General features: G+C 35.8%; 1 protein-coding gene across 2 annotated transcripts in view; it reads right to left on the bottom strand.

Moving 5' to 3' along the window:
• The window catches only part of ADAM22 (ADAM metallopeptidase domain 22), a 108,451-nt gene that overhangs the window by 41,965 nt on the left and 39,172 nt on the right, over positions 1-27,314 (bottom strand). For both annotated transcript variants that reach the window (XM_032592395.1, XM_032592394.1), the window contains 12 exons: positions 25,915-25,985; positions 21,892-21,966; positions 20,204-20,275; positions 19,226-19,392; positions 17,447-17,531; positions 16,338-16,428; positions 14,861-14,912; positions 9,877-9,976; positions 7,380-7,451; positions 7,062-7,154; positions 3,130-3,210; positions 70-120 (listed from right to left, as the gene is read on the bottom strand). In XM_032592395.1, the coding sequence (XP_032448286.1) occupies positions 70-120; positions 3,130-3,210; positions 7,062-7,154; positions 7,380-7,451; positions 9,877-9,976; positions 14,861-14,912; positions 16,338-16,428; positions 17,447-17,531; positions 19,226-19,392; positions 20,204-20,275; positions 21,892-21,966; positions 25,915-25,985 (1,010 nt within the window). The remainder of the gene's footprint in view (positions 1-69; positions 121-3,129; positions 3,211-7,061; positions 7,155-7,379; positions 7,452-9,876; positions 9,977-14,860; positions 14,913-16,337; positions 16,429-17,446; positions 17,532-19,225; positions 19,393-20,203; positions 20,276-21,891; positions 21,967-25,914; positions 25,986-27,314) is intronic.

Genomic DNA, 27,314 nt, shown 5'->3' with positions numbered 1-27,314 from the left:
TGATAAGATTTCAGTATTTCTTTCATGCTGACACACATGAAAGATTTAGGTAAAGATGAAGTAACCTACCTGAATACCATCACATGAATATCCATCCATTTTATGAATATTTGGGGCACACTAGGAAATGAAAACAGAACTGTGAACCACGTGCACAGCAAAATATCAGGCTGAGCTAATCCCTGTAACGTTTCCATTAAAAAAAGGTAAAATAAAAGTCTGATAATATGGTAAGTCTCTTAAAACAACTGAAAATAAAAACAAAAAAGATCAAGAGAAAGCAAAAGGAAATATAACAATTGGTGCACTTTCCTCTAAAAATATGCATCTACCAGAGGTATAAACAGTTGATTACATAGTAGCAAATAAAAAGAAGCAACAGCAATGACTCAGACAACCCCAACATTTCAGAGCATCTTGCTTTATACAGATACATCATTCCTCAGAGCGAGAAAAACGAGAGCGCAAAACAAAAGCAAGGAGGATCCCAACGTAAATGAAGCAATAGCTAGTTTCCTCTTTTTTACCATGAGAAGCACCACAGCCCTTACTCTTAAAATGCTCCTTGAGCAGAAATCCACCTAGCGCACATTAGAAAAATCATGTTATTTTATAGCCTCGGTTTTCCCTTGTAGCAAGTGCAGAAAATTGCAAAACATTCCTGTGTGGCTATAAACAGTAATTTTTAAATTTATTACACATTTTTTTCTATCCTTAATAATTACACACTCGAGAAAAGTTAGTAAATGTAAAAAAAGTAAAAACACACACACAAAAGTCTCATGTTCCCACCACCCAGAAACAATTTTTTATATTATGGTACATCTTTTTCTTTACATTTTTCTACAAAATTTTATTTTTTATTCTTTATTTACTTTCTTTTTCTTTCTTTCTTTATTTTTGAGAGAGACGGCTCATGAGAGTCGGGCAGGGGCAGAAAGAAAGAGGGAGACAGAAAATCCTAAACAGGCTTCACAAGGTCACCTCAGAGCTCAACGCAGGGCTCGAAGTCATGAACTGTGAGATCATGACCGGAGCCGAAATCAAGAGTCAGATGCTTAACTGACTGAGCCACCCAGGCGCCCCCAAAATTTGATTTTTTTAAACACAGGTATGTAATCAAGTTATAGATAGTATTTTATATTCAGCTTCTTCTCTTTATTTTTTCATCACATGAATTTCCTCAGGTCACAATAAGTGTTTTTGTAGGGAATCTCTTTAATAGCTGTAGTACATTGCATTGTGCTAACAAACCATATAACCACCGTACTGCATTATTCATTTATAATTATAAAATATTATAAATTTATAAAATACTCATTTATAATTAAACAGCAGTTTATGCTGTTACAACTAATTCAACAAGAGGATCTTTATATGCCATCTTTGGATTTGGGCTTCTTTTTTTAAAAACTCCTACTTATTGGATTTCCAAAGAAGTTGCTTTAATATACTCCCCCTCCAGGAACATATGAGGCCATCATTAATTGTATCCTCATCATCACTACGTGTTAACTTAGAAAAACAATATTAATCAGATAGTAAGAAAAGAAAATACTTTCATATGAAAGATCTTTAGTCTCTTAGGATGACTACCTTTAAAATAAAACATTTTTAATGATTAATGCAGGTTTACCACTATTGAATCCCTCTTCTCTAGAAGAAAAAGATGTAGGCTGTCCTTGTTTTCATGGCTCCAATATACATGAATTTCAGTCACCATGGTTTTGTTAAATGACATCAGTACCCCAATGACACGGTTCCAACTTCAGTTACCACAGCGTATTGACTGTGAGTAACTGCATAAAGCACAAACTTTGCTGCTAGCTCGTTAGTCTGTGATCACTAGGTATATGACAGCTGCCATTGTGGTCATTGATCCAACCTGTCATTTCTCGCAAAGTCCGCAAGGGACTGGTACTTGCCTGTCTGCATTTAGTTCATGCACAGACAACACAGGTTGTAGCTGTGCTGCCTCTGTCTCTGGGTAATAGCACATGACATTTTATAAAACTGGACAATCGTAAGAGGGAGCTGGCCAGAAAAGATGAAAGTGCAGAAAAGAAATGAAAAGTGATGACACTAGAAGTGAAATTCCAATCAAACGTAAATTGAGTTACAGAAAAAAAAAGCACTAACTAGGAATACTGATATTGCTGTTTGGCCAAAAAAAAACCCCTCCCATTCACATCTTCACATCTCCTGGAGATATTTCATGACATTGGAAGTACAAAGGATAAAATGTCAAAAGCTGACCCAATCTTAGAAGGGAGTGTGATCATTGAACAAGGCACAGAAAAGATGCTTACTATGGATCTTAAGGTTTCTGAACAGAAGACATGCACAGCTCAAACTACTCCTGATATGGATTTTACAACAAAAATAAAGCTTTTAATTCTCAATGTTTGTTTTAATTTAGCATGCTAAATAAATACTGGTTTATTTTTTCATTTCCTTATTCACTTAAAACCAAGAGTAAGAGAGGTTTTAGTAGGCTGGCAACATTTTTTAAAGATCACAGAACAACTCTCATTTTTTCCATTGATTAAGATGACTTTACATGACTTCAGCCTGCATGGTCATTTTTATGGTCCCACACTACCATGCAAACTGAAGACTGTATATATAAGGACCATGTGAAATCTGTGAACTCTCACCAAAGTGTATCAGTTCCCGCATCTTCTCCATTTACAACTACATGATACTAAATTCAAGAGCAGGTATTAATGGGTGAGGTGCTGCATGTGGCCTCAGATCAACAAAAGACAAAACAGACCCCTTCTCACAACCCAGTGCTCTGTGGGTCTCTGTGCCTTGGCTGGCTCCTGTCTCAACCAGCTGAATTGAAAATTAGACAAAAAAGCAAATGCCTTTTACTCTCTCCTTAAAACCAAAATAGTTAAGGTATGAATGTAGTCTTAGGTTAGTTCAACATTAAGATAAAATTACACGGAACATCTGCTCAAGCTTTGATCATGGAAACTTAAATTCCCAGAAGTAAATAAAGAGAGAATGAGAACTGACGTAGAAAAGACATCGTGTCCCTTGACACTTTGTCTGGGGGCCAGGGCACTTAAGCTACCCCTGCTTTTTTGCCATCAGGTTTAGAGGAATGATTCTGTAAAGTACCTGGCTTGAATTTCCTGAGCACGTTTCACGAATATCGCAATCATTTACTGCTTCTCGGCACACAGTCCCCATAGGCTGAAACTAAAATGAACAAAAATCAATGTGTAAAACTGTTGAAGAAAAAAAATCTCTCACAGTATCTATCGTCTTAAAAAAAAAAAGCAACATGAATATTTTTGGATAAGAATATTTTAGGCTGTTTTAAGATGGTAGTCTGAAGACCACAGTTACTGAATGAAACGTTCATTTAGTAAGTTTTCAGAGAGAGTTTCTCTTGTGTCAAAGAATTTGCATACTCATCACACAGAAGTCTTACAACATCTACTAAAATAGGGTACATCTTGATGGTACCTCTCCCCAGAAGGACAAGTCAGTCCATGTTCTACTAATTCTCCCTCTCAAAAAGGTTTTGGATTTACACTTTCCTCTTCATTTCTTACTGGCACCTTTGTCACATTACTCTTCTTTGGCTTATCTGCCAAGAATCTGAATGTTACATTCTGGGCTGAATTGCAAAAGTTAGATTTTCTGGCAAAGCAATTTCTTCCCATACTGTCCTTTATCTCCTGCCTCATTTTTATATAGATCTATGGCTTGGTCTTTTATTCTTGTCTAACGTTCTTGTTATTTGTATACCTGTGTATGGAAGAGTCTTTCCTCTTTGTTTGTTTTTGCTTTTTCTTTTCTCTATTTTCAACTACCTCAAATATTTCTCATAAGTATAGGGGTTACAAATAAAATTTTAAGCTCACTGAATTTATAAATTGCTAGAGTCTTTATCCTCACAAAACAGACACACAAAGTCATCATCTTCCTTCTCTCCTCTTCCATACTATTCTCTTTCCCTCTCCAAAATGCTAACAAATGCTATGCTTTTATGTCTACTCACACAAACACACACTCGATGTGGGCCCCTCCCTCCCCCACTAACTTCCATTTTCTCTGCCTTGCTCACAACCCTCCAAGCACTTGAGTTTCCTATTGTTCCTAGAATATGAACAGCCCACTCCAATCAGGATTCCAACAGTATTTCTTAGAAGATTGAAACAAAATTTGTATTCATTTAGTTACCAAGTATTTACTAGGCACTTAACATGTGCCAGGCACTTTCTAGTCACTGGGGATTCATTGGAGGAAAAAAAAGCATAAGAATCCTGCTTGCAAGGAACTCACATTTTAGTGGGAGTAAATAGGCCATGAAAATAAGGAAATAAACAAGTAATTTAAATTCATATACTCTGGTTCTTATCCTTCCAATTTCTTGGGATTGAGGTAAGTAAGCCACAATTTTAGAACATCTCAGGTAGAAATATAAGCAGATTTAAGATGGAGTTTATATGAGAGTGTAAATGTTCTAGAACTGCCAAGAAACTTCTGAAAGAAAGCCCAGTGAAGGACAGTTTGCTCTAAGTGCTGGGATATGCAGTAGATAAAGTGACCCAAATCCCTGCCCTCTTGAAACTTACCACTAAGTAAAGAAAAATAATAAGTCAATGGGCAATGTTTTAGAGCAGGGGTTGGCAAATTATAGCTTGAGGACAAAAAGTGGCTGTCCATCTGTTTTATTGGAACATAGCCATGCTGATTTGTTTCCGTATTTTTTTACAACATTTTTAAAAAGTTTATTTATTTATTTTGAGAGAGAAGGAGACAGCGTGAGCAGGGGAGGGGCAGAGAGAGAAAGGAAGGGAGAGAATCCTAATCAGGCGCCCTGCTGTCAGCACAGAGCCCAATGTGGGCTCGAGCTCATGAAGCTGTGAGATCATGACCTAAGCCAAACCCAAGAGTTGGACACTTAATCGACTGAGCCACCTAGGTGCCCCTTGTTTCTGTATTTTCGACAGCTGCTCTCAAAGGTAGAGTTGAGTAACTGAGACAGAGAGCTTATGACCCACAAAGCCTTAACTATTTACTACTTGACCCTTTACCTAAAATGTTTGCCAACTCTGACTTATAGATACTTTAGCATAAATACATACAGGGAAAACAGAGATACACAGGATTTCTCATCCTGTTTTTCTGTTCTCCCTCCTCCATTCACTATCCTGCCCCTGGCTCCTCCAGGAGGGTAGGGTGGGAGTAAGAGCCGGAGGTGCAGGATAGAGAGAGTGGCAAAAAGCTCTTACTTGACTGGTGTAACTGTAGCTTACTTTGGGGGATAGTTAATCCTGGCATTTTATTGTACATATTATGATTCTATTACTTTATATTTGTTCCTTGAAATATTCATATCACAAAGAGCCTAATTCTATACTTCAAAATAAAAATGGCATTTTATAAATGGAAAGACTTAAAACATCGAAGATTAAAATAAATGATGGGGGACCCATTGTTATGGCAGTTGGAGAAGCTGACAGATTATATAGTTGATGCAGCCCAAATTTAAAAATGTCTGTTTCATATTTGATTTTATATTCCTTTTTTAGAAAGTGCTTTCAGAGATCTCTGCCAGTGCCTTGCTTGTCTTAAAAAGCTGCCAGAGACATAGTGATAAAGTGGAAACAACACAAATGCTGCCAGCAGATCTGGGATGTAACTTCACATTTATTCCTTAATAGCTGAATGAGCATATGCAGGTTATAGCACTTCCTTGAGACCAGGATTGCTCAACTGGAAAAATAAGGATAATAATGCCTTTCCCAAAAGTGTGGTTGTGAGCATTATCTAAGACAGCAGTCTCAAGCAGCAATGATCTTACCCCCAAGGGGACATTTGGCAATGTCTGGAAATATTTTTGGTTGTCACGGCTGGGAGGGGTGGTGCTTGTATCTAATGGGCAGAAGTCAGGGATGTTGCTAAATAACTTACAGTACACAAGACACACCCTCAAAACAAAAGAAAAAATTATCCAGCCAAAAATGTCAATAGTGCCAGGGTTGAGAAATCCAGATACATGATGATATAACATAAAAGTGTTTACCACAATCCCCGGCACACAGTAGATACTTAGTATGATAGGTTCATATCCTACTCTCCCTTAACTCATTAGACTAACATTAGTCAATCAGCATATAATCAATAAGAGAGTGTTGCACGTATTTATTCTTCATTCAACAAATATTTACTAAGAACCTGTAACAGTTACTGGGTAAGTACTAGGGGCACGTAGGTGGCTCAGTCAGTTGAGTGTCTGACTTTTGATTGTGGCTCAGATTATGATTCTAGAGTCATGGGATGGAACCCCATATTGGGCTCCACACTGAGCAGGGAGCCTGCTTAAGATTCTCTCTCTCTCTCTCTCTCTCTCTCTCTCTCTCTCTCTCTCTCAGCTCCTCTCCTGCTCAGGCTCTCTCTGCTAAAAAAAAAAAAAAATACATACTAAGATGTATACCAAACCTCAGAGATAATGTAGAATATTGTATCAGATTTTATATGAGAAGAGAAAAAAAAGAAATAGATTTATTTGAAAAAGATAAGCCTCAAATAACTTTTCGTCCTGATGTTAAGGCTTAAATATTTGGAGAGAGGTATAGGATGCCATTGGGAGGATGAAAACAGATAATGTGAATAAAGATGCATTCTAAACTCTCATGTGAAGTGTTATCATGTCTAAAAGTACAGCTTCCGATCTCTCAACTGCTAATGCAAGAAATATACCAAGCAGAGCGGCAAGGAAAAAGAATCTACTGAATAGCCACTTGGCTTTACAAAGAAAGGAAAAACACAATTCGAAGGTTAGGAACACCTGGCTTCATACAATGTGCATATTTCTCAGGGAGGCAGTAATAAGAAGACAAACTGAGGAGATTAACAAGGTTCAGGACCCAGCTCTGTGACTTACGTGGTACAAGACCCCAGGCACACTCGCAATTAGTCACTCAATATATCTTAGACACTACTATTGTTATTACATTATATTTACCCAGTCTTAACTATTAAATCAAATATATCCTCTTTTTTTGTCAATTAGTCATTGCTCAACATTTATTTACCTTGCATTTCTTACAACAAAGACCATCGCTGCATTGAGAGTCTTGAGTCAAGGTGCATTTCTTACAACACTCTGCTCCTTCAAGGACACATTCCTAAGGAATATAAACATTTGTAAAACATCAGAAAATCATGTCATTTTCCTGAAAGTTGCAGAATATTTTTTAAAGAAAAGTACATAGACCCCCCCCCCAATAATAATCTTTCTTCCACATATCCTATGAAATTTCCAGACATAACACCAGCTCTGTATGTCTCAGTGTGTGGAATGACTCTGAATAACCTAAAAAAAAAAACCATCAAAACACCCAGAGACTTACTGCAGGGGTCCCACAGTCACACTCCTCTCCAGTTTCGATGAAGCCATTGCCACATTCAGGAGGATCGAGCAGCTGCAGGATGAAACCAAAAAGACAACTACAATTTAGATAAATCAAGATCAAAGACCTTATGAGGGACCGTAAGTGCCACACCTACGCATGCGGCATACTTATCAGTCATTTCAAAGTATATTTTTATTTTCCCAAACTTGAAAGCTTAACTTTAGAATTTTAAAACTGGGAGCTTTAGAACAAAAGTGTCTACTTCTGTTTCCATTTCAGATTTAATTATATTTACATAAGTAACATACATATCAAGTCTAGTAAATTCCACCAAAATAAAGATGATCTAGCCATTGACCCTTGAAAATTTCATTTCAAAGAGGAAGCAAGAGATTTGGGGACAGAAAGTCTGTTCAAATCTTGGCTCAGCTACTTATCTTGGGCAAATGGCTTGTCATCTCTGAGCACATAGGTGCCTTAATATTTCAAGCAAGAATAATAATAATATTAGCTGCCCATCTACATCACAAATTATTGTGAGAATCAAGTTCAATTATCTGTGAAGGCCAACTAACTATATCTTCTTGTGAAATAGAGAGTTATTTCATAGACAAGTAGGAAAACATCACAAAAATTAATAAATCCATTGGTTTATTTAATATTAAATAGAACTCCTCCTATTAACATAGTTTTACAGATAACAGTAATAATAATTTGCCCCAGAGATGGAAGCAACTTTTGGCCTGTACAAGAGTATATTTTAAGGCCATTTTATCTTTTAACTCTGTATCAATTACATTATCTTTTGAGCATAACTTACCTTATGGTGATAGTTAAAATTAGTAAGTAACTGCTATGTTCCACTTACATATTACTTATTCAAAAGTTCGTCAAAGTTTATGTGTTATAGAATGGGCTGGAACACACACCTATCACAGACATACACCCACACATACACTTTCTTAACTAATTAGAGGGGGTAAAACAGAATAAAAAAAGCAGCAATAACAACAACAAAACCCCCACCTGATTTCAAATATTCTCTTCTCTCCTACAAAATAATCAAAACATCTTTAGATTCTATTTTCAGTTGAAAGGGATCATAACAAATCAGACAGCTTTAAAAGCCAAACTAAAACTTATTAAGGTGAAAAACACACTTATTCTTTTACTCTGAGTTCAGAATAATCAGTTATTTTGGTAAAGAGGCTTGAATTGTTTTTCATTTATAGCAGCAGGGATTTAGATCAAATATCCCTTCTGAAGTTTTGCAACAAGTCTCACAATTATCAAGTTGCTTTTCAAGGCAATATGATACTCTTCCCAAATTTCACTGGAACAGAGAGAGAATGAAACCAGGAAAAATGATTATAAAGGCAATGCCATTCATTGCTATGGCACACAGAAGCACGGAACGGTTCACATAATTAACAAGGACAAAGCTTTCTACTGCATGCAGTTTTCCAAATGCATGAGGAAATTACTGCTTTCAAGTCAGTAACCAGAAGATGCCCTGCATGTTGGAAAAGCCTCTGACAAAGTCTAAGTACACAAAGACTTTCTCCTTTTCTGCTGTAAGCAGCCTTGGTTTTTATACTGAGAAGTAATGGTAATTTTAATCATACTGCTCATTCTGAAAGGCAGTGGTGGGGAGTAATGTGGGAAGCAATGCCCTCCTTGCTATCAGTATGAGTTGTGATTACATATCCAACAAACAAGTATCCAAGAACATGAGAAAGAAGGCAAATGACACCATCTTTGTAAGCTAATTATTTTTCAGAAGGAACGCAGTCTTTCTACCTGCTTTCTATTCCTATCAGAAGAGCCCCAAATGCCCAAAATTAAGGCTGACTTTAAAATGCAGACATTTTAGGGGCGCCTGGGTGGCTCAGTCAATTAAGCATCTGACTTCTGCTCAGATCATGATCTCGCATTCATGGGTTCGAGCCCCACATCGGGCTCTATGCTGACAGCTCAGTGCCTGGAGCCTGCTTCGGATTCTGTGTCCCTCTCTCTGCTCCTCCTCCACTTGTGTGCTCTCTCTCTCTCTCTCAAAGATGAATAAACATTAATAAAATGAAATAAAAGCAGGTATTTTAGGGCTCCTGGGTGGCTCAGTTGGTTAAGCGTCCAACTTCGGTTCAGGTCATAATCTCACAGTTCGTGAGTTCAAGCCCTGTGTTAGGCTCTGCGCTGACAGCTTGAAGCCTTCTTCGGATTCTCTCTGTCTCCCTCTCTCTCTCTCTGCCCCTCCCTGGCTTGTAGTCCCCTCCACCTCTCTCTCCAAAATAAATAAATAAACATTTAAAAAAATAAAATAAAATGCAGATATTTCATGTATCTAGTATATGTACATATAAGCCAAGTTAGAAAGCCTTCTTTTGTAAGACCCAATGGCTAAAAACTTGTGCTTGTAATAGATTATAATATATATAATATAACAACTGATTATTATTAAAGATTATTAACTAATAACTCTGATCACACTTATTACCTTGGAAGGTTTGTTGAAAAGGCAGGCACCACCCCCACTATTCAGAAAGTCGTGATACTCTTCAATATTACATTGAGTGAATTTTTTAGGAAGATAATACCTAGAAGACAGAAGAAAAGCAATAATTGGGTACAATTTTAGTCCCTTATCTGTATGTTAGTCTTAAATTTGAACATTGTTAGAATTGCAACATTATTCTTAAAGATGAAAGAATAAATTCCACTTACGTACAAAATTTGTGTTAAATCCATAAGACTTTCATTCCACCAATACATTTCTAAATTATTCATTGGGTAAGTAATCGTGACTATGGGTTATTCATTGTTAGCATACACATGCAAAGGAAACAACACATACCTGTATTTTCAATCAAAGAGAGATAGGAATACTTTATTTCATAATGAGTCTTTCTTAAATATTAAAACCAGGCTGGATCCCAAACTGCACAACATCTTACAAAGTAACTGATTTATAATCTATGAATGTGTCAAAGTCATGAAAGTCAAAGAAAAACCAAAGAATTGTTGCAGATTGAAGGACACTAAGAGACATAAAACTAAACATGATGCTTGATTCTGAACCTTCTGTTAAAGGGGCATTTTTGAAATAGAGGGCTAATCTTGAATGAGGGCTAGGAATCAGATGATCTCCTTGGTTGCACTGTGGTTCTGTAGGAGGAGCTGGTCTGTAGGGAATGCACACTGAGGTGCTTGGGGGTGATGGGGCACCAAGTTAGCAACTTAAGATTCTAAGAAGTTTCTTTGTTATTATTCTTGAAACTTTTCTTAAGTTTATGTCTATATATATATATATATATATATATATATATAGAAAGGTATACCAAAGAAAAGTAATAAAGGATCAGTAGAAAAGGAAATGTGACTAGAGAACAATGGCAATATATATTAAGAACCTTCAAAATGAGAAACATCCTTAAATCTGATAATTCTGCTTTAAGAAATTCTTCTTGAGGAAATAACTAGCTATGTGTACAAAGATGTTGGAACAGAGGAACTTCCCACTGGAAGTTACACAATTTATTTATTACACAAGTTGTAATAGCCAACACTATGAAAATCACCTAAATGTATAGAAATAAGAAACTGCTAACTAGACTGTGATATATTAATAAAATAGAATACCATGTAGTTATTAATAATCATGGTGTCAAAAACTACTCAGAAAAATGCTGACTATATAATATGTTAAGTAAAAAATGAATAAACAATGACATATGCAAGATCCAAATTTTATAAAGCAAGAATAAACATGGAAAGAGAAAAAAATACTAATTAGCAGTATTTTCACATTAACCATGGCTATTACCAAATAATGAGACTAGGAGCAATTAATATTTAATTTTCTATTTTTCAAAAATTGTTTTAATTGAACATTTTTTCATGTTTATTTATTTTTTTATTTTTTTTTTTCAAATTTTTTTTTTATTTATTTTTGGGACAGAGAGAGACAGAGCATGAACGGGGGAGGGGCAGAGAGAGAGGGAGACACAGAATCGGAAACAGGCTCCAGGCTCTGAGCCATCAGCCCAGAGCCCGACGCGGGGCTCGAACTCACGGACCGCGAGATCGTGACCTGGCTGAAGTCGGACGCTTAACCGACTGCGCCACCCAGGCGCCCCCATGTTTATTTATTTTTAAGAGGAAGAGACAGGGTGCAAGCCAGGGAGGGGCAGAGAGAGAGGGAGACACAGAATCTGAAGCAGGGTCCAGGCTCTGAGCTTTTAGCACAGAGCCCTGACGCAGGGCTCGAACTCAAGAACCGCAAGATTATGACCTGAGCCAAAGTCGGACGCTTAACCAACTGAGGCACCCAGGCACCCCTAACATTGAACTTTTATAAAAGTGAAACATAATTAAAAGAATAATGGATAGTTTTTATAAAGTCTCTCCCACCAGCCTGCAAGTACAATGTCCACTTATATCCCTACTTCTTTCTACCACAAAGGTTAATGCTTTGTGAATCAATTAATGGAATTTACAATGATTATTCACCCTAAACTAATTTGTCAAGTGTTTCATGCCAAATAAAGATATCCTGGGTTTACGTTATCTGAATTATTTTATTTCCTTCACTTCATCTTCCTAATAGGTCATGAACTTTACGCTTTATTTAAGAAGTTTGTTACACATATTACTTACTTTTTTCCTTCCATTGCCTATACCCTAGTCAAAGTTTTTATCATCTTCCCCTCTAATCCATGCTACGTATCTCTGTCTGAGTTATGGGATTTAAACAGGATTTCTTTAAGTTCCCTCTTCACTCTACTGGCCAAAACTTGAGATAGCTCCCTACTGGGAAAGAAAAAAGTGACTAATTCTTAGTGTTGGACCCCTAGTGTTGGAGTCCAACTCTAGTTCAGCCTCTACCCTGCAAAGGAGCCCTCTGGGGCCTCAGCCTGGCCCAGCCTCCTGCCCACTGCTCACCTGGGGGTTTAGTCTGCTCTTAGCAGTGACAGGAAACTCACCACCTTATAGGAAAGTTCTTTCTACATATGAAGAGTTGGAATTTGTGGATTTCTCTTACCTTCACCGTGCCAAGTCTGACTTCCTATAACTGTCACACACAGTTGTGTGGTTACCTGTGTCAAATAAAACTAACTCCTCTACCATGCCATGGCTCTTCAAATACCTGAAAGCCGAAATCTCCCTAGGCTCTTCTCAGAAACTTCTTTTTTGCAGGCTACTATATTTATTTTGAAGGGCAACTATATCTATCTATTTGCAGGGTAATGTATCTATTATAGTCAGTGCTTTCTTAAAATTTAATTTTTATATCTTTAAAGGACTGGTGGTCATTTCAACATGCTTTCCAACATTTAGGAGTACACAGAAACTTCAGAAAGTAGAAATGAAAGGGAAGTACCCATCAGAAATACATGTCCATAATTAGTACTGTTAGGTGATGCTTGACACAGCTCAAATTTTATATAGCATTGTGCTAGACAATGTCTTACGTTAGAAGCTTTTCTCTTGCACACATCTATTTGATGTAAGAGGAGTTCAATGCAAAGAGCTATATATATATTTCTGAATGTCGCCATTTGATCTTGCTACACATTATGCTTAGTCTAAGTAGACTGTCTATTAAATTTTGTTTCTAGTAATTAAGCAGAATAATCAAATATAACATACTAAATAGCTTTTAAAAGATAAGGACCTCTAGCTTTCAATTTAGTAATTGTTGGAAAATTACAGCTATGGGTAAGGATTTTTATCATTTACTTTTATTACTAAACAGAAAATCCAAAGGTATTTTGAAAAATATTTTAATACATGTTTGCATACACATTCCCTCAATCATTTGTTTTCCTTGTCATACATTTTTTGAGAGTTCAAAATTCAAACACCAATGAATATTTATTGAAAATCAAGTGTGTCAAGAGATGATGGTGTGAAGTCAAACAAAAATATCTACGTAATCTTCAAAAAGTCACAACTAATTGGTGAGTATAAGGATATATGGAATTAAATTACAACACAGGAGTTGAAATTACAATAAATCTAAAATGACTAGAAGTGTGGTTAGAGAAAAATGAGAATTCCAGATGAAGACAATATACTAAAGGAACCAAAAGAAGCTGGAAATTACATTAATGGTGAGCAAATTTTTAAGAAGCTTAAAATCAATGGAGGATTATCATTAGAAAATTTAAAAAAAAGGCTGGAAACCCCTGTATAATTACGGCAATAAACAAACCGACAACCATGAACAGCAGTGGAAAATGAGGTTACAAGTGATGATGAAGAAAGATTATGCATATCTAAGTACTGGTGGAAGAAATTCAAATCTTATTCTTCAGACAATAGAGACTCACAAAAGTTCTAAGCAGGAAAATGATTCACACACATGAAGAGGAAAGTAGAGAAATTTGTGCTGTATATTTTCAGTGAACTAGGGCTATATATTATCAGCATAGATAAATCTTACAAACATAAAGATCAAAAAAAGCAAGTCACAGAAGACTACATATAATATGACTCCTTTCATATAAACTAAAAATTGCAAAGCAGTACTATGTATTACTTCAACACACACACATATACACTGTGACAGGTGCTTGTGAATGATACGAATCAAATTCAAGACAGCAGTTACTTTGGTTGGGGCTGGGGACCAATAAGAGAGAACACAAGGAATATTTAACTATGTAGGTGGTGTTTTGTTTGTTTGTTTGTTTAGGCTGGGTGATGGTATACAAGTGTTTACTCTTCTATGCTTTATACCTTTTCAGTAATGATGGAAATGGAGTTCAGAAGGGGAGAAAGGAAGGCTGAAAGTTGCCTGAGTATCTGGAATACTATTAAAATAATAAGAGCTAAGAGCTCAAGACGGTAAGAGTTTAAAGGAGTAGTGATGAGCTTGACATGAAAAGAATGGTTGTACAACTTATTTAGGAAAAATAAATAGAAGACTGGCATCTGATAGTGTGTGAAGGGTTTAGAAATGAAAACCTTTCTCAGGACAGCAAAGTGTACACATCTCTTCCCTACTCCTTGCTCGGTGACATACTATTGGTAGCCTGAAATCAGCAATTGTAGGAGTATTTACACCACAAAAATCTGAGAAAGCTACAAATCCAGGCTCTTGTTTTTTATTTTGAGTATCAGCTTACTAGCACATTACTGTTTACAACTCATTTAATTAGAATTGAAGAGACAAAAGAAAATTCGTAGGTAAGCCACGAAGAACACACCTGTTCCTCACTTACATTTCTAGCCTAGATTGAAGCCTACAAACGTCTTTGGACTACTATCTTAACTGACGTCAATTGTTTTCATAAATAAGAAACTATTTTGTGAAAATACTTTATAATACAGAGCCATTGAGAAAATCTACTTCCGATTTTCTTTTTAAAGTCTTTGGTGAGGTTGCGCGCACTGAGTTATTTAGTATCATATTCCTAAGAAGACAACAGCACAGCAGGAAAGGGAAAGCGAGTTATTTTCCAAGAGAGGTGGCTCACCCAGTGTCTCCCATTATGCATCCAGACCACGTGTCCTCACATTTACACTCACCTAAGAGAAAATGAATACACATGCCTTGTTATAAAGTGAAAAAAGGTGCGTTAGAGTAGCCTGTTTTTAAACAGTATATTTTCACTTTATTCCTTAAATACCTTTTAAAAAGTAATACCTGTTTTCTAATTTTCCTTATATTTGAAGTTTTCTATGCAAGTATAACAACAAAAATCTACTCTGATCATATCAAGATTATATAATTTTTATAACAATAAAATCTTGATATTTGCTTCAAAATGGCTTAACAATTCCAGGGGGCCCTGGGTGGCTCAGTTGGTTAAGGGTCTAACTTTGACTCAGGTCATGATCTTACAGCTCGTGAGTTCAAGTCCCACTTTGGCTCTGTGCCGACAGCTCAGAGCCTGGAGCCTGCTTCAGATTCTGTGTCTCCCTCTCTCTCTGCCCCTCCCCTGCCTGCTCTCTCTATCTCAAAAAGTAAGTCTTTTTAAAAAAAATTTTAAGAAAATGGTTTAACAATCCCATACCAATGAAACAGCATCACTGTAGGATTCTGGTTTCACAGTTCCTTATGGGAATTCCTACACTTTCTTGTCCAGTTTTAAAACCTCTGCACCAAAGCTCCTGGCAGAAGGTAGTATAGCATACTAGTTAAGCAGAAAGGCTTAAAACACCTGGGTTCAAAACCTGGGCTTGCCACTTAATTTATGTGTCATCTTGAAGACATTACCCTTTTGACATCCAGTCACGTTATTCTGTAAAATGGGGCTGATAATTGGTATGGTGCAGGATTATCTTGAGGATTAAACTAGTATCTAGATGTAGATAATAGTGGCATTCGGTTATGTCTTATAAAGGGTACTTCATAAATGGTAATAGTTATTATTAACAGAAACAGTCTCATTTATATTTATTATTAATACAATAAATAAGGTTCTAATCAATTCACTCCAAATACATACTATTTGACCATTCCTGATAAATTAACTTTAGCTACTTGAAAAAACATATTCTTCCCTGATAGTAATCCTAGCGTATTTTACTAGATCCATATTTTACGAAGCCCTTTACGAGGTCTGATCCTGGCAGACAAGTTCTACGTCTGTGGCCATACTAAGAGATGTTTTAAATAAACCATAATAGAAGTATGCCTTAAACCTATATGCCTAAGATTCTCTACTAGACCATTTGAAATTAGCAAACTGAGCTCAATTTTTAGGTGAAATTCAACAATAAATTTATCATCACACATTTTTAAACATTTATTACACATGGAAAAATTTTCACCTGCAATATAAATATTACCTTGTATTACTTTTGACAAAAATGTTGTATGCCCTGGCTGTTTATTTTATACTGTTACCCAAACTCTTTTGATCAAACAACTGAATTCAAAATCTCATTCTCTAAAATATTTATAGATAGTCTATTTTAAATACAACTAAACCACAAGGGTGAACTTACCACTTGCTAATTTTCTTTTGTCTGAGATAATACCAATATTATGAGCTAATGACTGGGCAAGTGTAACTGCCATTAAATCAGTTTTCCCAAACTGAAAAACAAAAACAAAATATATGTAAATACAAATTATTTTTTATTTAAGATGGGCCAGAGAAAGATGTCATAATATAATTGGAAATATGTAAGTTCTAAGCATCTTATTTAGCAGAGGTTAAACCAGTAGCTAAAGCTGAACTATGGAGCATTTGGGAAAAAGCTGTAAGAAATAAATCCACATTTGATAAAGTCTTATAGGGAAGCCTAGAAGCCAGAGAATCACCAACTTTTGGGTTTTGAAACTTAAGTCTAATTGTGAGTCCAAATTTTACCAGTGACATTTCTGAAAAACTTAATACTTGTATATACTTAAATCAGTCTTTTAGGTAATAATAAAAATAAAGGTGTAAATTATTTGGAACTTGTTTATCTTTGTGTATCCATCCAGTTCACTCCTGAAATTTCCCCAAATTAAACAGAGTGTGACTTCAGAAAACAAATGGTATGGGTAAAAGGAAGTGGTAATGATCTGTGGGCAAAAGAAACTTGAGAAGACCAATAAAAGATATTTTTTTCATTATGTCGATTTAATATTTTTCTTGTAGATCACTTCCATCAGACTTAGTGCCCTAAGGGTATATCCAAAAGACAGTTTTCTTTGGAAAACTTAATCTATTTTTTTCTCTAAAAATTTACCAAATATTGAAGAAGGAAGAAAATTTCCAACTGGGTTGTTAGGTAGGAAGCCAATGCTTCAGAGAATTACTCAATTCTCCAGAAAATCAGCCAATGTAATAAACAGGGTTTTATTTTCAATAAAGGTAAAAGTAAAACATTTTCTCTATATAATCTGTAAATAGCTAAATTTGCAGATTATTCTAAGGAGAACATGAACAGAATTATCAAATATGATCTTCCATTATTTTCCTATTCTTTGTCCTCTGATCATTTTGGTTGTTAATAAAACAACCTAACATCTAGAGAATGTGGAATATGAGAAATGATCTCTTAAATATTAGGAAAACATTTTCAGCCATCATACCACTTTGTATTGTACAGATGTTCACACCTACTTCATTCACGCCTCCTCCTTTCAGCAACGAGCAAATCCCACCAATATAAGCTGCCCCGCTCCGGCTACTCTCAAATTGACTTCCCCTTTTAGAAAAGGAAATGGAAAATGCTTACTCTTCGCAGTTCAAATATCATTGCACCTCTCATTATTAATTTACCACACTTATTTTCTCAACGAAAAACATTCCTATACTACATATTCCTGAGTAAGTGAGGAATGTGAATACAGTTTACACACACAGCCAAAGAAAAACGTCTGAGGGATGTTTCCCCACAGGAGCAATAATATCTTAAATAGGACCATAACTATTTTAAAAACTTACTAATATGAGGTATTCTGAGGATACAAAAATCACTTCTGTATTTCTGGACAAAATGCATAACTTGAATCTCTTAATGAGAAAACATCAGACATTCCCACAAGGAGGAACATTCTATAAAATAACTGACCTACACTCTTCAAAATGTTAAGCCCATAATACACAAAGAAAGGCTGAGGAGATCTCCCAAATTAAAGGAGACTAAAAAGACAGGACAATTAGATGCAATGCATGACCCCGGGTTGGGTCAGAATGGGGGGGAGGGAATTAGCTATCAAAGACATTATTCAGATAACTGGAGAAGTCTGAATATAGACTATGGGTTACTTAAAAGTCTTGTGTCCCCATTAAATTTTCTAGTTTTAGTAATTTACTCTGGTGATATAAGAGAATGTCTTTATTTTTAGGGAATATATATGTATTTAGTAGTGAAGGCCCAGTATGTGAGTATCTCCAACTTCCTCTCAAATGGTTCCAGGAAAAAAAAAAATTGAATAGATAGAAAAATAAATGAAGGGGCGCCTGGGTGGCTCAGTTGGTTAAGCGTCCGACGTCGGCTCAGGTCATGATCTCACAGTCTGTGAGTTCGAGCCCCGCGTCGGGCTCTGTACTGACTGCTCAGAGCCTGGAGCCTGTTTCAGATTCTGTGTCTCCCTCTCTCTCTGACCCTCCCCGGTTCATGCTCTGTCTCTTTCTGTCTCAAAAATAAATAAACGTTAAAAAAAAATTTTTTAAAAGAAAAATAAATGAAAGCGAAAAAAAGAAGGAAGGGAGGGAAAAAGGCATAGAAGGACAGAAGGAATAAAATCATACACAAATGGGGCCAAATGTAAATAATTGATGAATCTGGGTAAAGAACATAAGATATTTCCTTGTAGTATCCTTGTAACTTTTCTGTAAATTCGAAATTGTATAAAACTTAAAAGTTATCTCAAAATACACTCTTTGACTTCCATTTAAACTTCCTTCAATAGTTCTTTAGATAACAGGTTTTTTATATGCTATAATATATAATTTGCTATTATATCACATATGCATTTTACCCCCAAAAAACTGAAATAGTGAGAAGAAATTAAAAATAAACTCCAGAAATACTAACGTCTCCCCTTGGAACCAAAACAAAGGTAACATTAACATTTAAAAGAAAGAAACTTAAAAGAATATAATTAATCTGTTAAGAATATTCTTTATAATATTACCAGTACTTTTACTCAATACTCTGATTAAAATATCTTAAAAATTAAATATAAATATATATTCAGTAATAAAATAATTCAAAATTAAACTTCTTACACTTTCATGACAATTTCAAACAACCTATACTTTAAAACTTCTTCCACATGTATCTGCCATGTCAAATTCTAACTGCACTATACAGCAGAAAGGATATATCTCAGTCACAAGTAATAGAACATTCAACATGGAACCAAAAAAAGTAATAAATCATAAGTTACGTACGAAAAAAGGTGAACTGCATCACTTTTCTCTTTGATAAAATCCCTCCTGTATTTCATAAACTCACGTAGGGTGATCAATGGATTTTCAGATATGGCAAACTTGTTGTCAGCTGCCCAGGTTTCCATGGCAACCAATACTATCCTTGTCTTCAGTTGGTCTTTATAGATCTAGTATATTAACAAAATGAACACACCAGCTATATACATGCAGTAAAATCAAATGATTTATGAACAGGACTATAAATCTTTTATTAAAACCCTTGCATTTTAGTTAAATGTAAAAAACTCTAGTGTCTTTGAGGGAGATAATTATTTTTCTAATTCCTATGCATTTTCCTTGAGTAACAGAGAATCAAATTGTTTACCAACTAATTTCCAAAGAACAGAACACTAGTTAGAAACAAAAGATCACTTTTTGACAAATATTTGCACCCTTATTCAAGGCTCCCCCTGAGTCTATTTTCTGGCACCCTGGAAAAAGAATTTATGCATTCTTGGGTTTTCCAAGCAAAGAAAGGAACAACAAAAACACCCCAAGGATATAATTTCTATGCAACCTAACTGGCCCCAATTAAATTCACACTGCCTTGTCAAGAAAAGATTCAGAAAGTGAACACAGTAGGATTACTTAGTGCATTATTCCCAGAGACCTAGGCACTCTCTTGAAAATAGCATAACTGCTGTACTGTTTCTCTGTATCTTTGTTAAGGGCTAGGGCTCAACTTTTTATTTTTCAATGTGAAAAACATAAGAAGAATTTCAAGCGTAAATCCATGGGTAACTCTGACCACCGCCTTTTATCCTCTTCCCAGCCAGGGATCAAAATCAAGGAAGTCCACAGCAAGGTTACTAGGGACATAGAGGACACCTTGCCTGAAGGGCAATTCAGAGCACTGAAAATATATGAACCATATTATCCATTCTATTAGCAATCAGAAGAAATTCCTCTATGGCAATACTAAGTAGAGTTGATACTTACCAAATCCGCCATGTTCACCACCGATTTTGCATATGTATTGGTATGTACAACTGAAAGCCGATGTTTTTTAAACTGAAAACAAAACAAACAAACAAGTGAAGGGTTTCCAAGGTCATCAGCAAGTAATCACCTCAGCAGACAAAAACATAAAGTAACTGAAATATCTCTACAGCTTTTTGTAAAAAAAAAAATGTAAGAATTGAGAATTAGTTCTTTGTATGTTGTATAGTCTAGGAAAGGCTCTTAAAGTTTGAGGCCTCAGTTGATTCAACTGTGAGATAAAATAAAAAAATACCTATTCCATCCATTTCACAAGTTTATTTTTATCACAGAATTGTTACTCAAAATGATAAAACATGAAAGTTGTCTATGAACTGCAAGACATGCAAATATAAGTAGGGTGGACAGCCAGAAAAATGTACGTGAATACTGCTGTACGTATAAAAACTTACAAGTTCTACAAGACTTAATCAGTAAGAAGAAGAAAGTCCTAACGGGTCACAAAGAGGTAACTTAAAGGCTAGATGTGGATGCCATAAACCTTTTGTTTGGCCTCAGTAGTGTTTTAGAAACCAAGAATTATGTAAACCTGATTTCTGGCTTCCCTTAAAATTAGCATTCTCCCCATGGTGATAACTAGCAAGGCTAAGAGGCAGTTACTTCCATTAGACAGGCCATGTAACTTTGCTTTTGCCCTAGGCCTCAACCTCCTCCCCCATTGTTTTACTCCTGGCTTATTTCACTTGTGTTACCTGCCTATAGACATCTGAATCTGTGCTGTCCTAAAACATCCAAATATATGTTTTTATAACTTATTCTGATCTTGTAAAAACCTCAGGAAATAGTAACATTCACTGATTTCAAAGAGGTAGAAAGATAAAACTTAGTTCTAACCTGAACAAAGAAGCACCCAATCTGGATATTATTATCATTATTACTATTATTACCATTATTAGCAACAATACATGATCAATATGTTTGTTTACTTAATCATATACAAACAAATGAGACACTTTCCTTCAAATAAATCAAAGTAAATTAAAATGCACTTGTACTTGAAATTAAGTAAAAATCAGCTATGTTCATCACTGAACATGTTTAGTTTAAAACAGTGGTTACATAGAACAATTAGCATTATAATTCACTGCTGTGCTGTAAATGTAAGCTAGTGACTCCAACAAGTCCATGAGTTGAATATACACACACTCTAGGTCAAAATAAATGACTCAGCAAGAAGGAGGTTTTGCCAGGTTCCTATCCTAAAATCTTCACTGCTTGCCTATATAAGCATTTCCACATGGTTTGCTACAGAGCAAGCCAGAAATTGAAAAGCTGCTTTTCTTTTATTAGGATAAAGCTGTACATTTCAAACTAAAGTGTCACATTACTGGTGCCTCACTAATTTTTTTTCAATATAAAAATATTAATTAAGCAAATCCAAAGAGCTGACTAATTTTAAGTCAAATAAATATTTTTGGAACCTCACAAAATACTGCTAGTTACATCCACCTAAGAATGTTTCTAATTTACAGGTTGTTACTGGCTAACAAATACTTCAGCCACTTAAATGTCTTCTCCAAGTTACAATTTTCTGGGTTTCTTGTTTCTTCTAAACATATTTTTGCACCAACCGGCTTTACCCACAGGGACAGACAAGTTCAGACAACAAACATTTCAGCAAATCCTACCATGAGATGATCGTTGACAATCATCAGTTCAATATATTTGGTCTCCTCCTCTACATTACGAGGATGTCGACGAAGCTGCAATATAGTAAAGGAAATAGCACCTAAATAAGCCCTCTGAACTTAGCTGTAACTAAAAAATATGTTACACGTTATGTCACACATTTTACTGTACCTTTTTTTCCAAACTCTCCTTATTTCCCCCACTCCTAGCCTCTGACAACCACTTTTCTACTCTTTTTTGTGAGTTTGACCTTTTTTTTTTTTGATTCCACATAGAAGTGGTACCATACAATATCTTTCTTTGAATTATTTCATTTAGCATAATGTCCTCCACGTTCATCCATGTTGTCACAAATGACAGGATTTTCTTCTTTTTTAAGGCTGAATGATACTCCACTGTATATATTTACCACATTTTATTTTTTTTATTTTTTTTAACGTTTATTTGTTATTGAGAGACAGAGAGACACAGAGCATGAGCAGGGGAGGGGCCAAGAGATGGAGAGACACAGAATCTGAAGCAGGCTACAGGCTCTGAGCTGTTAGCACAGAGCCCCACACGGGGCTCAAACTCACAAACTGCGAGATCATGACCTGAGCCAAAGTCCAACGCTCAACAAACTGGGCCACCCAAGCACCCCCCACGTTTTCTTGATCCATTCATTTGTTGATGGACACTTACACTGATAAGACTGTATTGTTTAATTGAAATATATACACACACATACACATATTATATATATGTCAAATCATCCCATTGTACAGTTGTACATCCCATTGTACATCCCATTGTACACACACAGTGTGTGTGTGTGTGTATACACATTATATATATATATCAAATCATCCCATTGTACACTTCAAGTATCTCATAATTTTATTTGTGAATTATGCTTCAATAAGGTTGAAAAAATGTTTTTAATTTTAAAAAACAAAAATGTATGAGAGAAATAAAATTTCCACTTTCATTCCTTCAGAATTCTTTTTTTCATTTTCATCAATTTTAACCTAGTTTTTGAATAGGTAATACATTTATATGGTTTAAAGAATTATCAAAAGGTTCAGGGTCAAAATCTTCCTCTCACTTCTGTTCCCTATCCACCTAGTTGTTAACCCTTCCCCCACAATTGGTATAGCACAGTTATTTGTTTCTTCCAGAAATATTTATGCATATAAAATCAAATATAACATTTATTTTACTTGGTACTTCCACTTATTTCACTAGCTTTTGCATGAGGGTATTTTCACTTACCAGTATATCTTGGAGATTATAACATATGAAGGGCATGCTTTCTGTTTAATTTAAGCTCCTGCGGATCTCTGAGAGGATACAGGGAGTATTTGATGGACACTTTTATTCTACAATCTCCAAATCTGGGACTGAGAATGTCCTTCCTTCTTCTGGTACATTTTAAGGGATCTCCCAAATGATATAAGAGCTTTTGTTAGGATAGTTTTGAGAGCTTCCAGGAAGTCTTGGATTATCTAGTACAGCTCTATTATATGTCTGTTTAACAATGAATTTTCTCCACCTTCAAAATCATGATTAGTGGATGCCACCAGTAGGAGACACGAAGGCAGCCATATGCCTTTGTTCCCTGCAGTCAGTCTATAACACAGTCTTTAACAAGATCTATAAAATTAAGTCTTAATTTTTTTTAATGTTTATTTTTGAGAGAGAGAGACAGAGCACAAGAGGGGAGGGGCCAAGAGAGAGGGACACACAGAATCTGAAGCAGGCTCCAGACTCTGAGCTGTCAGCACACAGCCCGACACAGGGCTCGAACTAATAGACTGCGAGATCATGACCTGAGCCAAAGTTGGATGCCCAACCGACTGAGCCACCCAGGTGCCCCAATTTTTTCCATTATGCTATCTTTGGTATCCATTTTTTCAGTAAATCTTTTTATTCACTTGTCCAATGGCTATTTTTGTGATGAGAGTATATAACCAAAACTAATCAATGCATGAATATTTGCTTTCAGAGCTGCATTTAAAATAAACTAAAAAAATTGCTGCCATGTGGATTTTGTTCCAGTGTTAACTGCATTCCCAAATTTTAACACTTATTTTAAAATTCAAATCCCTTATTACACCAAGTTGATAGAATTCTCAGTTTGGAAACCAAGTAGTAGTATAAACTGCATCCAATGACCTGAGGCTTTTTAAAAGTGGATGTTTTAGGATGACAGTATCTGCTTTGTAATTGTGAAAGAGACCTGAGTATTACCAGTTATCACAGCAGACTGTCTAACAAGACTCAACATTTTCTCAATGTCAGAGACTTGCCATATTGGCCACACAGCATTCTAGCACCTCACCTCTGTGGGTTCACAGTTGTCTCAGAAAAAGAAATCTAGTGTCTGTCTGCCTTCAAATGACTGGATGTCACAGATGTTTATGAAGAACTTCAAGGAATGCGTCAAAAGAAAACTATCCTGTTCTCTGATCTCATAAGTCATGAAAATAAATATTATTTCAAATTAAATCCTGTTGGCATCTTTATTTAACTGGGCCTCAATATGTATGTATATTCACAAAATATATAAAGCTGATGTAGCAATTCACAGAACACAAGGGCTTCTGAGAGGCAGTATATAAAGTATATATGGTTATAAAAATACCAGACTTCCTAGGTCAGAATCTGAACTCCACCACTGGATAACTCACTATAACCCTGGGCAAGTTTCTTAAGCTTCTCATGCTTCAATGTCCTTATCAGTAAAATGGGGATAATAATAATACATTCCTTATAAGATTGTTAGGAGAATCAAATGTATTAATATAATTTAAATTCTTAGAATAGGACCAGGCACAAGTAACCTGTGCCTCAATAAAAATAAGCAATTTTATTCACATTAGATATGTGTCTGTAAACTCATATTATGTCATACTTATAAACATATTTAAACAGAAGATGATTGGTTTCTTCAACTGTGTGATCTTACTAGAGATCTATTTCCATCATCCTATGTTTTTTATGCCAAACACCCATACATAATGTATGATATTTTAATTCTAATAACCAGAGTTCTGTTCTTTCTTTTCCTCTCCTTTTCTGAGTATACTAGACATATAATGTTACATTAGTTTCAGTATACAACACAGTGATTCAACTTCTAAGTTATGCTGTGCTCATCACAAGTGTAGCTGCCATCTGCGACCAGACAGGTTATTGCAATATCAGTGACTATATTCTCTGTGCTGCCCTTTACCCCTGTGACTTGCTCATTCCATAATTGGAAGCCTGTGTCTCTCACTCTCCTTCTCCCATTTTGCCCATGACTCCACCCACTTCCCTCTAGCAACCACCAGTTTGTTTTCTATATTTACTGGTTTGATTCTGCTTTTTGTTTGTTTATTCATTTATTTTTTAGATTCCACAAAGTAAGTGAAATCGTACGGTATTGTGATGAGCAGAGTTCTTATTATGCCTAAAGCATTTGCCAGTTCTATGATTCTGGTCATTTTCACATTCGAAGACATCATTTTTTTTCCTGTGAAAGGGGATTGATAGCACCTACTTCATATGGTGCAAAGCATTATACAAATTGTCATTATTTTTTCCAAGTCCAAGATGCACTGAACATTCATAAAGTTGACATCCTGAGTTTATATCCCAGGCTCCAACATAGTTTAAGTGTGGCAACAGCATTTTGTGGCCTTAAAACCTGATGAATTCTCTTTTAAGGGGGTATCTTTACAAGTAGACCTCATGATGTGGTACAACCCAGGCCAAGGAAAGAGGCCTATGTTATAAAGAACCCGAGATGCCACAGCAGGGGCCATAATCCATCTGTAAGATGAATAACCATATTATCACCACTATCTTGATCCTTTTTGAGTCTATGAAACAATATGGCCCCATCTCCACTGCTCCTACAGATCCGTCACCCTTACTGTTAACCATGACAAATGCCTGAACTAATACTTAGCCATCTTACAGAGACTTAATGTAGATTTAGATGACTGGTAGTTGCCAAGTGTTTTTGAAACATCATGGAATACCCTGTGAATACATACCTGCCGTTTACTTCTTTTTGGTGCTGGCTTCAAAATAAATTTTGGTGGAGTGATGTGTACTTGCTGAAATTCTAAAAGGAAATAAAAATAAATTAATGTAACTTGTATTTGCCAGTTTTCTTTCATACAGAGGAATCAAAGTTTTACTATCCCTTCCTAGAATAAATTGTATAATTATACTTTATTAACTATTAGTAACAGTTACTATAACTGTTGATAATTAATGTAAGTTATAATTGGAAAATTAGATAATTATAATTATGTGGTCATTATAAATTTTATAATATATAATGTTACACTTAAAGATAATATAGAACATTAATCAAAATAATTGTGTTCATATTAATACTAAATACATATATCATGAATGAATATAATTAAAGCAATCTTGGGCACTATTCCTATTTTAATTTATCTCAAAATTTTTCTCATATTTCTGCAATAAATACTATTACATCCTTTATCAAGAATCTTCTAAATACCCAACTTGACTTCCCACTACTGACCTTCATTAAAGAATGACACAGCAAACGCTGATGAAGATGTGAACAATCAGAACTCTCATATAGTGCTGATGAGTGTAAAATGGTATAAGCACTTAAGAGAAAGGCTCAGCAATTTCTCACACAACAATAGTTCTCAAAGTGAAATCCATGAACTAATGGCATCAGCATATTCCCAGCATACCTGGGAACTTGCTGGAAATGCAAAGTCTCATAACCCACCCAAGACGTACTTGAATCAAAAACTGTAGCAACTGGTGCAGCCACTATGGAAGACAGTATGAGGTTCCTCAAAAATTAAAAATAGAACAATGCTAGGACCCTGCAATCCCACTTCTGGGCATACAGCCAAAGGAATTGAAATCAGCATCTCAAAGAGATACGTGCACCACCATGTTCACTGCAGCATTATTCACCATAGCCAAGACATAGAAACAACCTAAATGTTAAAGGAAATGTGGTATACACATGCAATGAAGTATTACTCGGCCTAAAAACAAAAGAAGAAAGAAAAGAAAAGAAAAAAGAAAAGAAAAGAGAGGAGAGGAGAAGAGAAGAGAAGAGAAGAGAAGAGAAGAGAAGAGAAGAGAAGAGAAGAGAAGAAAGAAAGAAAGAAAGAAAGAAAGAAAGAAAGAAAGAAAGAGGGAGGGAGGGAGGGAGGGAGGAAGGAAGGGAGGAAGGAAGGAAGAAAGGAACCTATTTGTGACAACATGGATGAACCTGGAGGGCATTATGTTGAGTGAAACTAGCCAGACACAGAAGGACATATAAGAGTCCAACTCCTAGGGGCGCCTGGGTGGCTCAGTCGGTTGAGCATCCGGCTTCGGCTCAGGTCATGATCTCGCGGTCCGTGAGTTCGAGCCCCGCGTCAGGCTCTGTGCTGACCGCTCAGAGCCT

This window comes from Lynx canadensis, chromosome A2 (genome assembly GCF_007474595.2).
Source record: "Lynx canadensis isolate LIC74 chromosome A2, mLynCan4.pri.v2, whole genome shotgun sequence".
In the NCBI taxonomy this organism is placed as follows: Eukaryota; Metazoa; Chordata; class Mammalia; order Carnivora; family Felidae; genus Lynx; species Lynx canadensis.
The sequence above is the reverse complement of the archived record's forward strand: the minus strand, read 5'-3'. Positions and strand labels throughout refer to the sequence as shown.